The 17,323-nt window shown below is 49.7% G+C and overlaps 1 protein-coding gene across 2 annotated transcripts in view; it reads right to left on the bottom strand.

Annotated features, from left to right (window-relative positions):
- Window positions 1–10,625, bottom strand: part of Steap3 (STEAP3 metalloreductase) — a 40,642-nt gene extending 30,017 nt beyond the window's left edge. Inside the window, exon 1 of one of the 2 annotated variants that reach the window (XM_050124460.1) lies at window positions 10,487–10,625. Coding sequence is in view for 1 of the 2 variants with exons in the window: in XM_050124459.1 (XP_049980416.1) it covers window positions 4,502–4,526 (25 nt within the window). In the remaining variant the exon portion in view is untranslated. Of the gene's footprint in view, window positions 1–4,501; window positions 4,607–10,486 lie in introns of those variants that run through there. The other variant, XM_050124459.1, reaches the window with a different exon arrangement.
- Between the last annotated feature and the right edge of the window lie 6,698 nt (window positions 10,626–17,323).

Here is a 17,323-nt window from a genome sequence, read left to right as displayed (position 1 = left end):
TCACAGTAATGGAGTAGCAACGAAAATAGCCTTGCAGTGGTGGTGGTGGTGGTGGTGGGGGGGGTTATGACAACAGGAGGAACTGCCTTAAAGGGTCGCGGCATTTGGAAGGTTGAGAACACTGAAGTAGTCCTATCTAGCCTGAAATTCAGAGCTCCACCTCCCTCTGCCTCGAGAGCACCGGCACTAACGCTGAGACCTGCCATGCTCAGCACTTTATTTAACTGTACGATGGTCCGTTTTAAACCTAGGATCTTTGCCTAATGAGCTCATATCCATGAACACCGCCTGGTCCGCTTCTGTTGCTTCCACCACTATGCCTTACCCTTAGCATCCACCCCTGCACAATTCCTCATACTTCCGCTCGCACAAAATAGCACACTGATAGCACACCTCTTTATGGACCGCGCTTTGCTTCTGCTCTAGGAGCCTGCTTAGCCTGGCGTCCCATTACGCTCTAGAGACAATGGTCTGCGGGAACTAAGGGACATCAGCATTGTCTTGGCCAGCAAGGGTGAAGAGGGCAATCCTGCAGAAAAAGGAGGGGGCACATCTTCTAAGGGAGAAGCTACTCCCTCAGATGAAGAAATCTGAAGATTCAATGCCCTCAGCCACCTTAGGGTCCTCCCCCACATCTCCACCACGAACCACAAGGTCCCCATTTTGTTCTCAATGTCCTGTATTGGCTGACACCCTTCAGGGTTGGGGCCTGAGGTCTGGAAGGAAGTCAGCCTGGTCTGATTTCTGGCAACTTGAACTTTATTGCTTCTGGAGAGATTTCTTCCAGGACACACCTAAGAAACTTCAGCCTGTCTGTGTGTGTCTGGAGCTTGGAGATTTCAGGGTTGAGTTCCCTCTTTTCTTCTGTCACTTTATCTGGAGATTCTGGAAGTCTCCAGCCAGCATTTTTATCTTCTACATTTTCCCCCCCATATGGCCAAAGGTTTTATGTACAGTGTCACTAAACTACTTGTTCCTCATGAGAGAGAAATCAGGATCATTTGGTAACCCAACAGTGGCTACCTCATGCTAGAGAGACCAGGAGGTCCTCAGTCTGCCGGCTGGGTATCTCAGCAGTCCCCATTTGTCCCTAACGGTCAGGAGGACTCCCGGAGAGCCCTGGTCTTTAGGCTATGATGGAAATTCAAAGACGCTGGTTCTAGCATCGCCGGAGGTGCTGCAGCAGAAAGATGAGTGAACATGCCAGCGAGAGCGAGGCAGCAGGCAACAAGTGTTCCCTTGTCCTGCGTCCTCTTACGGGATGCCACCAGAAGGTTCCACCCACATTTACTGTTGAGTCTTCCCAACTTAGATAATCTGATCAAGAGAGTCTCTCAGTCTAGCATGATGGCACACACTTTTAATCCCAGCACTTTAGAGACAGAGGCAGGCAGATCGCTGTCAGATTGAGGACAGCCTGGTCTACATTGTGAGTTCTTCACTAACCACGGCTACATAATGAGAACCTGTCTCAACAAACAAACAAGCAACGAAACCAGCCAAAACCAAAATGAAGTCCTTTGCAGCTCAGTCCAGCAGCTTTCAAAATGGTCTGATTCCGAGTCCAGTCAAGTTTACAACTAAGATTGCCAGTTACAAGGCCAACAGAAGGCCTGGCTGCTGAGGCTGGGGACATGGCTCAGTTGGTAAAGGGCTTGCCTAAAAAGTGTGAAGCCCAGAACATGATCTCCAGCACCCGCATACAAAGTGGATCATGGTGTCAAGGACTTGTAATACCAGTGCTGGGGAGGCAGACAGGATTGTCTCTGGGTTAACTGGTGAGCTTCCGAAGGTGACACTTGATGTATCCCTATGGCCTCCATATACAATCCCCAACACACACATGAGCACACACACACTTGTTAGTGAAAACACGTGAGCACACACACACACACACACACACCTGCATTTTTAAAGAGAAGGAAGAGGAGAAGCTTCCCAGTTCCTCTTTAAGACAAAATCAATGCTTTTGTTCTCTGATCCCGTAGGCTTTCTGCCACAGGGATGGAGCAAGTGTCCAGTTCCAGGTACCTTCCTTCCCTTAGAGCTGGGAAGCCCATAGCCTCCCACCATCCCTTCCCACAGATTTATGTCAATGTTAGACCTAACGCCCTCTGATCTGAGTAATTCACATAGGAGGTGCCGAGTACTAATGTCAAAAAAGTCTTTCTGGGCTGGGGAGATGGCTCAGGAGTATAGAACATGCCTGGAAAGCAGAAAGACCAGAGTTTAAATCCCCAGGTAACGCCAGACAGGAGTGGCAGCCTGCCTGTAATCCCAGAGAGAGGGACAGGGATTCCCGGTAAGATTAACAGAATTGGGAAGCAATTGGTTCAAGTCACAGGCTCTGCCTCAACCTCAATATATAGTGGAGGGTGACTGAGAAAGTTCTCTGACTTCCATGTGAATGTGATTATATATAATCTCACATGTGTGAACATACAGACATATACAAGTGACACACATAACTCTTGCTCATTTCAAAGCCCTGAAGACACAGATGTTCCTTGATTTAGGGTAGGGTTGCAGCCAGCAAATCCATTGTAAACTGATGATACTGTAAGTTTAAAATGCCTGGGAAAAGTTCCTAATTGAAAATCTGAAGTACAGTTTCTACTGAATGTTGTTGTTTTTGTATCACCATGTCAGGCCATCATTAAGCTGGGGCTTGCCTGCTCAGCCTGAGTGAAAATTACACCCTTGCTATGCAGAGGAAGCCATTCTCAAGGATGACTCCTTCTCCCCATTTCTGCCACATGCCTTCCCCACGTAGTGATCCAGGGTTTCCCTGGGGCATAAGCTACTGAGGGAGGCAGCCAGCAGATCCCAGCACTCTGTATGTGTCTGGTACCCATACAGCCCAGATCCCCAGGGTCAAACGCTAAGAGATTAGAGAAGACCAGATTCACTGCAGCAACCACAACCTCAGATGCGTGCTGTGATATGATCTACAGACAACAGTCACTGCTTAAACTTTGTGCATCCCAAAGCAAGGCTCAGACAGGTTAAGGGACTTCCTCCTGGACCCAGAGTTGCTTTGATTTAGTCTCTGCATCCAACTGATCTTTTGGCCGGTAAAGACGGTGGCTCTGTATGTGGGTGTTACAGATGTCACCTGCCCAGCACTGGTTCTAGATTCCTGTCTGTTTCCTTCCGGTGTCCTTTATCTTCTCTATGCGCTGCTGGGAACCTTTCCCAGTCACTCCTCTGGCTGTTCCTGTAAAGTTGGGCTGTCCTCCATCCTAGGTCCTGAACTGGGGTTAGCTCAAACCCAGGATCTCGCTCCTTCCTATTCTGTCAAGCTTGGGAACCCTAGGCTCTCTCCTTACCCAATACCTACTTCTACTCCCCAAAGCAAGGGGAAGAGAAAAGAGACCATGAGTCTCAAATAAGCATTTAAAGGCTGGCAGCAGATCTGGAGCTGTAGGGCGGCTGGTAGAGCACCTATATAAATAACACACATGAAGCCCTGGGTTCGATCCCCGGAACCATACAAATGGCCTGGTGGTGTGTGCTTGCCATCCTCATGTAGGAGGTATAGAGGCAGGAGGATGAGAAGTTTAAAGTCATCTTAGTTACACAAGGTAGAGACCGGCTTGGGCAGCAGAGGCTCTGCTCCAAACAAAAGAAAATAAAACAGCTAATAATAGATAAACACATTCTAAGTGGCACACTTCTGCATTCTCTGTGGGCATTCCTCCTATCTGATGGACTCTTAAAACACTTTGCTATTACATTTCTTGTAATACTACCTGGAATTGTTATCTAGACATCATAAAAATCATTATGGTTTTTTAAAGGAAGGCAGGTTTTTTTTTCTACCGAAGAGAAAGCGAAGCTCATGTGTATAAACCAGTCTCCCACTCCCACTACACACACACACACACACACACACACACACACACACACACACTCATGTGCGCAGGTTTGGTCTGACACAAAACAAAATTTTCTCCCCACATCACTTTGCAAAATAAAAGTGGATGAATAATTGATAGGGCTTTTACAAACATCTAGCTTTTCAAATCCTTCTAGAAAAATCCAGTTCGATTACTTGCAGCCAGCATTTCTGTGATAAACCAAGGCAGAAATGGTTACCAATTAAGTAAAATTTATAATTCCCAGCAGGCCCACATTCCTCAGAAATACAAGAACATTAACTTTTTTTTTTTTTTTAAAGCAACACACACTAAAACCCACAAGGCTACTGCTTTGTGTGTGGAAACTGAAGCCCTGTACTCTGAACAGGCTCCTGTACTTGCTGCCTGAATGCTCTCCCTGAAAAGGGGTCTTGAAGTGTGCACAGCAGACAGTCTCCCACTTTTGTCAAGACCCCCTCTCCTGTGCTCTTTGCCACCTGAGGCTGTGTACCCTCGGGGAAACACTGCCCTCTCTGAACTCTGGCAAATCCACACATCAGGGTAACTCTCTCAAGTGGGCAAGGGGGTGGTGTACTAGTGAGTGAATGAGGTGGCTACCTCAGAGCCTTGATCAGACTTACCGCTGGCAACGGGCAGCTGCGACATCGGGCCTTCAGGTGAGTCCCTAGACAGCCCCTCTGCAAGCCATAAAGCGTCCTCCTTCGGCAGCCTGACTGTGGTTTTTCAGAAGTGGGGTGGTCACAGGCCTTCTAGGGTGTGGGTGACTGGGACACCTCCCCTCTCAGCTTGCCCGCCTACAGCTGGCCACAGGACCGGCCTGGGAGGGGTGACTGATGCTCCCTTAGAGAGAGCCCTGAGAGAGCAATTCTGCTGGAGACTTCCTGTTTGGGGAGGAAACCTCACTGTAGTAATTAGTGGCTCAGACTCCAGTGCCTTTGCTACAGGAATTGAGGCAGGATGGCCAGCTGAAGCCAGGATGCATAAAATGAATAAATGTCATCCAACATAAACGGGGGGGGGGGGGGGTTGGCAGAGGCAGAGCCACCGAGACCCTGCAAGGTGCAAAGCAAGCATAATGGTTACAGATAGTAGCAACTGATCAATTTCTCACAGGGTAATCCATTGCATTCACCACGGCTGTCACCAGCCTAGCGATGATTCTCTCAGCATTTTGTGCTCAGAGAGGAGGCTGCTCTGTCACCGCATGCCAGACAATGCCCATGGCGGAACGATGACAGACAGCTCTACAATCAGAATAGCATTATCTGAAATGGTAGATAAAGGCATCCTCCACCCGCTGCTGGTGGCTTCCCGCCGCTTCCCAAGGCTGCAAGGGCAGCCCAGAGTTCACGAAACTTCTATGTTGTTGAAGGGAATCAGGCTATCTGGGCTTGTGGATGGACATATCTGATTATCTTCAACCTGTCAGAGAACTAGCAACTCTGCAGTCTAGTGAAAGCTGTTGACACACACACCACGTCCCAGACCAACCACCAGAGCAGGGCCCACACTGCTGTCTGTGCGGCAGTCCTCCGCACCTATCCCTAACACTGCTAAAGCCTCTGGAGGGCAGGGCTAGCTTCTGACAGCTCCCGGAGTCCAGCACAGGCCAATACAGAGACTGGTGTGTACTCTCATCCTTCCATGCCCAGACCTGTGACCCCCACACACTTCACTTAGTCTATTACTTCCATCTGAGTTTTAACATGCTTTACACCCACCCAAGTCCTCCTTCTTTGGAGATCCAACCCATGCTGTTGGATAATATTTAAGGCACCTATCAGCTCCTGTAACCCTGGACAGCATTTACCCACTCTGTTCTGACAAATAAGGCTGGGTTAGCAGTTGGCAGCTGCACTAAGACAGTCTTGAGTATGAACTTGAGTTCAACAACATGCTAACATGTGACCTTGGGCAGGCTTCTTTCCCACTCTGATGGGGAAACTCTGTAGATCAGATTGGTCTTAAATTCCCTGTGTTGTAAAGAATAACTATGAATTCTTGATCCTCGAGGCTCTACCGCCCAAGTGCTTGGATTACAGGCATGCTCTACTGTGCCTGGTTTATGTGGTTCTATGGTTGGAGCCCAAGGCTTCCCATGCTAAGTAAGCACTCTTCCAGCCGGGCTACACCACCAGTGAGTGTTCCCTCTGTGTTTTGAATGTTAAGTAAAACATTGGCTACAGACACCCTTACAGACAGAAGTTACTCGGGTACTATTGTTTGTACATGTCTGGATCTGCTCGCTGCTGCTGGGAGGTACCACATGTTCCCTGGACAGCATCAGCTGAGGATGGAGACCTGTGCGTTATCTCCCACAGTCCCTCACTCTGAGCTGTGCTTGCTTGCTGGAAGATGCCTGTGGGGTCAGTGGGGCTCAAGGAGAACTCTCCATCACCAGTGAGCCCCAGTATCACCCAGAGAGCTGGAGCAGCAGGACTTGGTGCAGAATTCCCGACTCAGAACAGGGGCCTAAAGCATACTGTATCCCAGTCAAGGCTGCTGGTGATCTCCAGGTTCCCCTGGAGAAGCTGCTCTGAACAGAAGCGACACCTCCCAGGAAGGAATACCTGCTGGGTGGAGGGGAAAGGAGCTGACTAATTCTCTCTCCGGTTTCTTAGGGTTCCACCTGCTCCCTGGGTCTTCTCTCATGGAGACCCTGAAAACACAGGTGCATTATGGTCCCCATCTCCAACCCCAGGAGGGCCTTGTTGTCTCTTCACATAGCTTGGGACCGCTCACTCCATCCTTCACTGGCCTCATATTCCTCTAGTTTGTGTCACTGGCTGGTGTGATGCTCTTGGGGCCATCTTCTTGTTTGTACAGATTCACCTCCTATGCTAAGGAGGCTCGGAAACAAGCAATGGGAGCCAGGGAGCAGCTCAGTGGAAGCCTAGCAGGCGCATGCCTAGCTAAGCGCATGCCTAGCAGGCTCCAGCCTTGTGTTAGTTTCCAGCATGGAAGGAATGTCTACTGAACGGGGATATTCACGGCTGCTCCTATGGGTGACCAAGGTGATGGGTGGGGATGTGTGGTGGGCAACTGGACAGAGGTCTACTCCAAGATGTGCTCTGGAGAATGAGGCACACGTAAGAGAAGGCTTCTCCTTACTTGTATTCAGAATTATAGAGGACATGGGAGAGCCTGGGAGTGTACCAAATGGCAGTCTCAAGTCTGCTGGTCTGAGGGCCTGACATCAAGTTAGTATCGCTAAATGTTGGAATGAATAATTAATGAAGCAGAATTTGGGCAGGCATAGAGCGAGCGGTAAGGAGCCTGGTTTGGGGTTAAAGAGGCTGGAGGCTAGTCTGCCCCTGAGAAAAGAAATCGTGTGGTTGGGAGAACATCATCTCCTAAGAGTCTCAAGGTGCAGTGAACTTGTGTGTATAGACTGCTCGGTCCAGGCTCGGGTGTGTGGGAAGCTAAGTGCTCAGGAAAGAGGATTGCCATTTTGGATAGGATGGCATCAGTGCACGGCAGGCCAAGGATGGAAGGGTGATGAGCTGGAGGGCGCTGTGAGAGGTGGAGAGGGCCGGAGAGCAGGCCGAGCTTCCCGGGGCCAACCACTCATAACCTTCACAACCTGATTAGGATGGAGTTTCGTGGGTGGGGTAGGAGTTTCCTACAGGCATGCTGGTGGGTAGGATGGATCAGCGGGTAGAGGGCTTTCTGCACCAGCCCAGTGAGCCCATGACCTTGTAAAGACATAGGTGGAGAGGCTCTGATCTCCACACATGTACCCACGCCGCACACATGTCTTCACACATCACAAAATAGAGGCGCACATCTATCCCTTCACAAAGGAGGAAAGGTGCAAACATAGGTTCTAAAAGGACAAACCTCCTTCTTCGAAATCCAGAGGCCCATTCCTTGTTCAGAGACTCGCCAGATTCCATAGAACACTTAGGTACTCAGCTCTTGCCTGCCCAACCCAGCAAGTCCCGAGCGCTCTGCAGGAAAGGGAAGGCACCCAGAGGCAGATCCAGTTTCAACGGGAAGGCAGAGAACTCAAGTCCCAGAAGACCTTCCACCCCTGCCCCGGCCTACTAAGGTTTCTGTCTGCAGCAGCAGGAAGTGCAGAGAAACCCTTCCTGTGCTGGAGGCAGGTGTCCAGACTCTCAGAAGGGTTCCTGGGGCCTGGAGCTAGGGCCAGGCCTGTCACAGAGAAGGGCATTTCGGAGTCCGCTCTGGGCCCCAGTGGTCTACCAAAGAGCAAAAGAACCCAGAAGTTCCAACCAGATTAACTCTCAAATCTACGTGGGGAAACAGCTCATTTGATAAACTACTTGCCTTGCAAGCATGAGGACCTGAGTTCAATCCCAGAGCCCACATAAAGCCTGGCATAGTGATACACACTTGTAATCACAGAGCTGGAGGAAGCAGATGAAACGGACAGACCTTGGGGCTCCCTGGCCAGTTGGCCTCCCTGAATTGGCAGGTCTCAGAGCAGTGAGAGAGCCAGTCTTGAAAAACAAGATTGTTTCTGAGGAATGACCGCTGAGGTCAACCTCTGGTCTCCACGCTCAGCTCATGTGAGCACACACACACACACACACACACACACACACACACACGTACATGCACACGTACATGCACACATACGTATACCCACACGCCTCAACACAGACATGAATACAAACACAAACATTAATATTCAAATCCCCGGGAGCAGAGGGAGGGGTCTGATACTTAAAGTCCGGGCGGTTCAGAGTGATAAAGAATTACTGCCCAGGGCCACCACTCCCTCTGCCTTCTGGGGATGTAGTGTCCAAAGCCCTGGGCAAGGCTCAACAATTGAAGAACCAAGTTCAGGTACCCAGACGACTTCAGTGTGGGTTCAGACTCCCTCTTGCTGACTGCAAAGCCAGACTCCCCTATCAGTGGATACCTGCCTTGTGCTGTGAAGGCTTGTGGCTTTGGACTCCGCTCAAGAACTTTCACTTTTTAACACCCTGAAACCCTGTCTCTGATAAGCCTGAGGAAGGAAGAGCCATAAAACAAGGACTGAAGGCAGGACAGGCCGGGTCCTGACATCTGATGTCTTCAGGATGGAGAGATACAAGTTTAAGCAGACCAGGCCTGGAAGACCTCAGCAGGCTTAGGGGAAGTCCAGTCAAACTTCATGTGACCAGCTGGGCCAGGCTGAGCTCCCAGCTGGTTATGAGGCCAATAGCCTCCCTGACGATCCCATTCCAAGGCCTCTTGCAGAAAGCCTTCCCGCCCCCTCTTCCCCCAGTGACTTCGCCTGTCCCATTCCATCTATGCAACCACCAGACACTGATTAATCATTTGCTTGCGGTCAACTCCTGTGCAAGCCCCTGGTGACACACACAGCTGTGCCCTCCATGTGCTTCTTCTGACTGATTCAGGTGGTTGCCAGGGGGACTGGGCATCTGTGTTTTTGACATCCTTTGCAGGGGAGATGGTTCAATCAGTGAAGTGTTTCCTGTGCTTGCACAAAGAACTGAGTTCGAATGCCTAGAAGGCAGGTGAATAGCTAGTGCACTCATTTACACTTGTAATGGCAGTGTTGGGGAAGTGGAGACAGGGATTCCCAGGGCTTGCTGGCCAGACAGCTTAGACAGTTGGTGAGCTCCGGGTTCAGTAAGCGATCCCACCTTTTAAAATGTGCACACCAATAAAGGAAGACACCAGCATCCACCTCTGGCTTCAACACAGACACACTACGCATAGCCGGCACAAGTGACTTGAATGGCACACCCTTTGGTCTTGGGGACATTGTGCCACCCAGCACTGCATTCATTGGGCTGTCCAGACGTTCTGAGGATCTGGCCTGCTTCTAGAAGACCCCTTTGTCCAGAAAACCTGCAGCTTCTACTACGTGCTACCTGTGTGTCCTTGTAAAACACCAGGGATCTAGAAGGCTCAGCATTCCCCCAAATAACCAGAAATAAGAACAGGGCGTCCTGACTTCCAGGAGTGGCTGGACTAGCGCACGCAGAGCCCCTAGCAAGTGCCTGAGAGATGTTGGCTTCCGATTATGTCATGGCAGCACTCTGCCGGGCAGACACACCTCCCAAGGGAATTTCGCTAACCCCTACTTCTGGAGCCTGTTTCAGAAGTGACTCTGAACACGTGTTAGACTTCTTGGTGCCCTTTACCACCCTCACCCAACCCCTCCCTGCCCGCACCAGCACACGTTGCCTGTTGACCCAAACAGCGTAAGACACAACATTCACTTTAGCTAACCATAGTGACCAAAGTTACCACTACACTCCTGCCGGCAACCGGCTCCTGGGTTTCTGTGGGCAAGACGAAGAACTTTCCAGACTAAGGCTCTGCGGGCAGAGGCGGGCACTGGGCAGACCTGCCAATTGGGTACTAGGTACTTCCTCCCCAGAAAGCCGCTGAACAAAAAACGAAGAGCACGTGGCACCCATGGTAGTCCCGGGCTGCCCGGAGGGTGGTTGACAAGTGCAACATGGACTCTGGAGCCTGCTTCCCCCTTGTCTGTGACTACCCCGCAGGGATCTTCTGCCACCAGGCTCGCGTGGCTTGGTCCTGTGGGACGAGGTTGCCCGATCAGCAGGAGCGCGCCAGGGGTCCCGGGGACAGTGCACCCGAATGTGGAGAGGGTCACTCACCTCGGCGGCCCGCCGCTTGGAGGAGCCGTGGCAGCTGCAGGTCGCCAGCAGTGGCTCGGCCCTAGACTCCTCCTCTCCTCGCGCCCCGCCCGCCGGTGGGGCCGGACCTGGCCGGGTGGTGGCCACCCGCCTGCTCTCTGCCGCTTATCCAGTAGTGCCACCCCTCCCGCCCCCAATCGCGAGCTCAAGGCTCTCGGTCCCCGCCCTGCACTGCAAGTGGAGGAAACCACCAGCCACCGTCCTCCTCCATTCCCCTAGGGAGTCTCAGAGCCGGTCTTGTTACTTCCTGGTCTGCCCACATTAAAGTGAGCAGAACCGACCCCCCACCCCCACCACACACACTAGGAGAAAGAGTGGGAAGACAGACATCGTGACCTCTGCCCGCCTCCCCCACTTGAAGAACACAAGTCCCTGTGTAGTTTATGATCAAGGTCATGGGGGTAGTTTAGGAGGCAGACTAGGGCTGCCCAGGTGAGCAGAGCCCAAGGTGACAAGTGGTGGGTTTCTTCCCTTGTCTGCAGTTAAAGCAGGAACAACAGCAAGTGTGCACAGGTTTACAACGGGAAAGGAATGTGGGGGTAGCTGTAGCTGGGTCACATTTCCATCCCTTACTCCCCTAAGAGATGACTTTTGACCTGCCCTCAGAAGTCTGCAGGTTTCAAGCCCCATTGGTTTTGTGTTGGGCGGTCATGGCTTCCTGGGAATTACTGGCTAACCTAGAATCCTACACACTTCTCTGAGTTCCAAGATGCCACCTTTCCCTGTCAAAGGTGTCCCCAGCCCTAGGACACTGCCTAATGCTACTCTCCCAACACACAACGTCCCCAGCTTTGTTGTATAGCAACACACTAGGGCACAACACAATGTTGTTTCAGACTTCTGCTGGGGGTTAACTTCACACTCAGTTACGGAAGTGAGTGTGGCTTTCCTGACTTAAGGGACATTCCTAGAGGTCAGAAGGATTATCCCATTAACTGCTGATAAGGGGTTTTGACTTTTGCAGCAGGTGGGCAGGCGGGTGAGGGACCTTGGAGGTATTTGTCTATGGGGGGGAGGGGTGCATGCACAAACGTGCTTGTATGTGTGTGAGGGCCACAGATTAAAGTGAGGTCTTTTCCTCAATTGCTTCTCCACTTTATTTTTGAACAGTGTCCCTTGAAGAACCTGGAGCTCTCAGCTAGGCTAAACAGACTGGGAACACCTGGGATGCCCTCCTGCCTCCTACCCTTGCGCTGGGATTACATGCATGCTGTGTTGGCTTTTTACAAATGGTTGCTGATGACCAGAGTTTAGATCCTCAAGCTTGTTTAGCAAGGCTTTACCAATTGAGCCACCAACTGTTTTGGAAACAGTGACTCCCTAAGTATCTCAGACTGGCCTTGAATTTGTAGCAACCTTCCGTTCCCAGGGTCACAGCAGGGATTACAGGTGTGAGACACCAAGCCTCCTTTGAAGTCACTTTGAGGAATTCAGAGAATCCTGTTTTCCAGGAAACCCCTGGGTATCAGGGAGACAAGATTTAGAGAGGGAGGAAGTACAACTGTCTGGGCCTCAAGTATGGCCCTAGACCAGCTGCTTAAATTATCAAGGGAGACCCAGTCAGATGGCTCAGTGGGTAAATGCAATTCCTGCTAACCCGAGTTCAGTCTGCAACCTACAGAGTGAAGAGTGCCGACTGCTAAGAGTTGTCCTCTGACCTCCATATGTGTACTGTTCAAGCTTGTGTACACACACAATAAATGTTTTTTTTTCCCCTTAAAGGTACAGTGGGATAAAGAAGCAGAATTCTGTGCTCTGTGGAGGGAATGCTACTCTTAGGGGGTTCCCAGAAGCCCAGAGCTCCCAAGAGCATCTTGAACTTTCTCTTGGCTAGAGGGTCCCTTCTTTGTTCTGCAATCCCTCCCCCAGCTCTTTATTCTGTCTGCCCCAGGGCCTAGAACCTTCTCTAATCTCATTCAAGGGTCCCAGGGTCAAAACATGCCCTGCAAACACATCTCAGAGCCCCTATGGCCATTCTGAAATTTCTCTATCCATTAGATTATAGTGCTGGCAAGGTGTCACACAGTGTTCCAGAGAGCGAGGCGAAGTGCCAAGGCTGGCCCCTGCCCTGGGCAGACAAGAACCAGTGTCTGGAGCTCGCTGATGGCCCTGGGAGCACTGCCCACACACAGTGCTGGATCTGGAAAGTCTGTCTAGGGAAGTTGAGGAGATGACTCAGTCAGTAAAGTACTTGCTTTGCAAGCATGAGGGCTGGAGTATGATCCCTAAGAATTTACATTAAAAAAAAAAGTCAGGCATAATGGCACAAATTCGTAATGTCAGCTCTAGGAGGCAGATTCCGGGGCTCATAAGCCAGCCTCCTTGGTAAGCTCTAGGCTAGCACGGTGAGAGACATTGCCTCAGAAAACAAGGTAGGGGCATCCTGTGGAACAACACCTCAGGCTGACCTCACGCCTCCACATGTAAGCACATACATGTACAAACACCACCACATTCTACTCCTATATAAAACAAAACAAACAACCCAAGGCTCTAGCCTACTCCCTCCTTTACCACGAGGACAAGGACACAGAGTCCTGCTCCTGACAATGATGTCCTTATTATTGCTATTACTCCGTTGGTTAGCTTTGCACTGTGAGCCACACTTTCGGGTCAAGCTCACTCCATAAGCAAACAATACACTGTCAGTTCCTTTCTTCTTGCCTGTAATCCAAAAAGAACGGGGTGGGCTGGGGAAATAGCTGGGTGAATGAGTAAAGTTTTTGATATGCAAGTATGAAGACCAGAATTTGATTCCCAAAACTTCCCCCCATACACAAACAAAGCCAGATTTAGAGGTGCACCCAGCTTCAGAGAAACAGAGACCGATAATCCTTGGGGCTCTCTGACCAGCTAAATCTAGTGATCTTCAGGCCAAGAGACTCTCAAAAAAGTTAGGCAGACGACACTTGTGGTTGACAGCTCTTGTATCTCTCTCTCTCTCTCTCTCTCTCTCTCTCTCTCTCTCTCTCTCTCACACACACACACACACACACACACACACACACACACACACACACCAGGCATGAATTCACACATGCACATAAATAAAGGGAAAGAGGGTGTGTACTTGCTTGGAGGAAGCCTGTCTAGAAGGGCTTCTGGGGTTCCCGAGAAAGGAGCCGGAGCAGCTGGGCTAAGTCCTTGCTGGGAGAGTTGTTTAGGACACCTACTCTGTTCTTCTGCCATGCCCTGCCTCCTCCCTGGCCCACAGACCCCAGCTCACCAGGTCTAGAGAATGTTGCACCGCCCTCCTTCTCCAATGAGGGGATGATGGAGCAAGCAGCCTGCTGACCCTGGGCCTTGGCAGCCATGTCCTTGTATGTTGTTCTTCTGGAGCTGGGTCCCCCAGGCTGGGTGGTTGGAGCTCACCACACCGCTTGAGCAGTGGAGAACTGTACAAGCCAAGCTCCAGGCAAGCAGGTCCCAGCCCCGCCCAGGACCTGGTGGGATGTGGAGGGTGTTGGCCAATGGCCTTGGGTCATCTGCAACCACCTGGAGTTCAAAGGTGGACAGAAAGCCTCTAGAATGTAGGTTGTGACCCCCCCACTCCCTCCCCCCACCCTGCTGTTCTCTGCTTCCTGGGACTTGGCCCTGCAAAAGGAGGGGAGAGAAGGGATGTGACATTTGAGCTGAGCTGGTAACTGCTACTTTGAGAACTCTGTGAAATGAATAGATCAGAGTTGGCTGTGGAGGCCCTTGCCTTTAATTCTAGCCCTCAGAGGCTGGAGGTAGGCAGATCTCTGTGAGTTCAAGGAAAGCCTGGTATACACAGTGAGACCTTGTCAAAATAAAACAAACCAAAAAGAATAGACCAGGCCAATGTGAAAACTCAGGTGATTGCCATCAATCCTGACAACTAGAGTTCCATCTCTGGGACCAACATGGTGGAAGGAAAGAACTGACTCCCTCAGGTTGTCCTCTGACCTCCACATATGTACCCCCACACATGCACACAATAAGTAAATAAAGGCAATGCAATATTAATGCAATAAAATTTAAAAACAAAATAATAGATCAGGCCTGTTTTTAGTTAACAGAGCAACACACCATCATAAAGCGAGATGTGGCACACGTGAGAATTGAACCAGGTTCCTCTGAACCCAGGATCACCTTTGCTCCTCCTTCTCAGGTGAAGGGCTCCAGCAGTCAGTGGCTTCCTTGCCTTTGGAGACTCTTTTAGCTCAAGGTCTAAAGTGGTGAGAGTGAGGCCTCTCAGGGTGGTGCATGCTGACTGACTGGAAGAAGATAATGCTCTCCACAGGCCCCACCCTGCTTAGGGAGATCTCAGCAACTGTCCCCAGTCTCTTAACAAGGTGGCAGCTCGTGCTTCAACTCGCCTCCCCCATTCCCCTCCCCTTTCACCATTACCCTACCCCCCCTCCACTCCTCCACCCCTACCCCAACCCATCTTGGTGAAAGCTACTTGGACAAGGTTCCACCCTGTGACAGCCTGGGGGACCTTAAAGGATCTATAACTTACGTCCAGGCAGGAATGAAGATATTCTAAAGAAACTCTCTTTAGCTATAAGACTATTGAAATAATGGACTCCTAGAAATTGGAATTTCCCCGGGCATCTTATACTGGGAGAAGAAAAAGCCCGAAGCCTGGTGGCCTTTGGGGGAACTAGTTTCCTAGAAAGAGATGTCCCACAGATCTGACACCTGTCAGATCACCTTGGCAGGAGAGTCGAAGACCAGACGACCAAGATAAGCAGGCCCACGTGGCCAGGACTACCTAGCTATACACACCTCTTGCCCGCAGTTTAAACCTAAACTGCCTGTCGGGACCTGGAAAGAGGGACTTGAAGTGGCACTGGACCTCTTTGTTCCTCTTTCCAATGTTCCTGCACTGAATAAAGCGCCTTTCTCTGCTGTGCTGTCTGACGGGCTTTTCCTGAGTAGATGCAACACACAACCTCTACTCATCCCATATCAGGAGCCCACCACAGACCAAAGTATGGACAACATCAGAGTTCAGCTTGGTGAACCAATGAATTTTATTGGGCTAAAGTTTTAGACTTTGTTCTGTTGCTGTGAAGAAACACCATGACTAAGGCATTGAATTGGGGGCTTGCTTACAGTTTCAGAGGTTTAGTTCATTATCATGGAAAGGAGCATCGTGGTAGGCAGATGCTGGAGCAGTAGCTTAGAGTCCTACATCCTGGTCTACGAGGTGGGGGGGGGGGGGAGAGAGGGAGAGAGAAAGAGAGAAAGAGAAAGAGACCTGGCCTGGGCTTTGGAAACCTCAAAACCCACCCTCAGCAACATACTTTCTCCAACTAGGCTACACCTCCTAATCCTTCTAATCCTATCAAAGAGACCCACTCCCTGGTGATTAAGCAGTCAAATGTATGAGCCTATGAAGACCACTCTTATTCAAACCAGCACAGGTTACTTACAGGAATATGAGTGAGGGGTTACATAGAGCAGCAGAGATGATCAGGAGCAGCAGAGATGATCCAGATACAGCTACATTACCAAAGTCCACTATGCAGTAAAGTCCGAAACCTGAAACACACTGCAGAGTCTGTAGGCTGCTCAACAGGTTGGAGATGTTCTTTTTTCTTTCTTCTTTTTTTATTGATTTTATTGAGCTATACATTTTTTCTCTGCTCCCCTCCCTGCTTCTCCCCTCTCCCATGGTCCCTATGCTTTCATTTTACTCAGGAGATCTTGTCCTTTTCAACTACCTATGTAGATTAGATCTATGTAAGTCTCTCTTAGGGTCCTCATTGTTGTCTAGGTTCTCTGGGATTGTGATTTATAGGCTGTTTTTCTTTGCTTTATGTCTAAAAGGCACTTATGAGTGAGTACATATGATATCTGTCTTTTTGAGTCTGGGTTACCTCACTCAATATGATGTTTTCTAGATCCATCCATTTGCCTGCAAATTTCAAGATGTCATTATTTTTTCTGCTGTGTAGTACTCCATTGTGTAAATGGAGTATGTGTACCACATTTACTTATCTATTCTTCAGTCAAGGGACATTTAGGTAGTTTCCAGGTTCTGGCTATGACAAACAATGCTACTATGAACATAGGTTAGCACATGTCCTTGTGGTATGATTGAGCATCCTTTGGGTATATACACAAAAGTGGTATTATTGGGTCTTGAGGAAGGTTTCTTTCTAATTTTCTGAGAAATTGCCGTATTGATATCCAAAGGGGCTGTACTAGCTTGCACGTCCACCAGCAATGCAGGAGTGTTCCCTTTACCCCACATCCTCTCCAGCATAAATTGTCACCAGTGTTTTAATCTTGGCCATTCTTACAGATGTAAGATGGAATCTCAGAGTTGTTTTGATTTGCATTTCTCTGGTGACTAAGGATGTTGAGCATTTCCTTAAGTGTCTTTCAGCCATTTTAGATTCCTCTGTTGAGAGTTTTTTGTTTAGGTCTGTACTCCATTTTTTTAGTTGTATTATTTCTTCCTTTGATGACCAATTTCTTGAGTTCTTTGTATATTTTGGAAACCAGACCTCTGTCTGATGTGGGATTAGTGAAGATCTTTTCCCATTCTGTAGACTGTCGTTTTGTCTTGTTGACCATGTCCTTTGCTTTACAGAAGCTTCTCAGTTTCAGGGGTTCCATTTATTAATTGTTTCTCTCAGTGTCTGTGCTATTGAGGTTATATTTAGGAAGTGGTCTTCTATGCCAGTGTGTTCAAGTATACTTCTCATTTTCTCTTCTATAAGGTTCAGGCTTTATGTTGAGATCTTTGATCCATTTGGACTTGAGTTTTGTGCATGGTGATAGATATGGGTCTATTTCCATTCTTCTACATGTTGGTATCCA

The sequence above is a fragment of the Alexandromys fortis genome, unplaced genomic scaffold, assembly GCF_014885135.2.
Source record: "Alexandromys fortis isolate MF-2015 unplaced genomic scaffold, M_Fortis_MF-2015_v1.1 scaffold_232, whole genome shotgun sequence".
Lineage (NCBI taxonomy): Eukaryota > Metazoa > Chordata > Mammalia > Rodentia > Cricetidae > Alexandromys > Alexandromys fortis.
The sequence above is the reverse complement of the archived record's forward strand: the minus strand, read 5'-3'. Positions and strand labels throughout refer to the sequence as shown.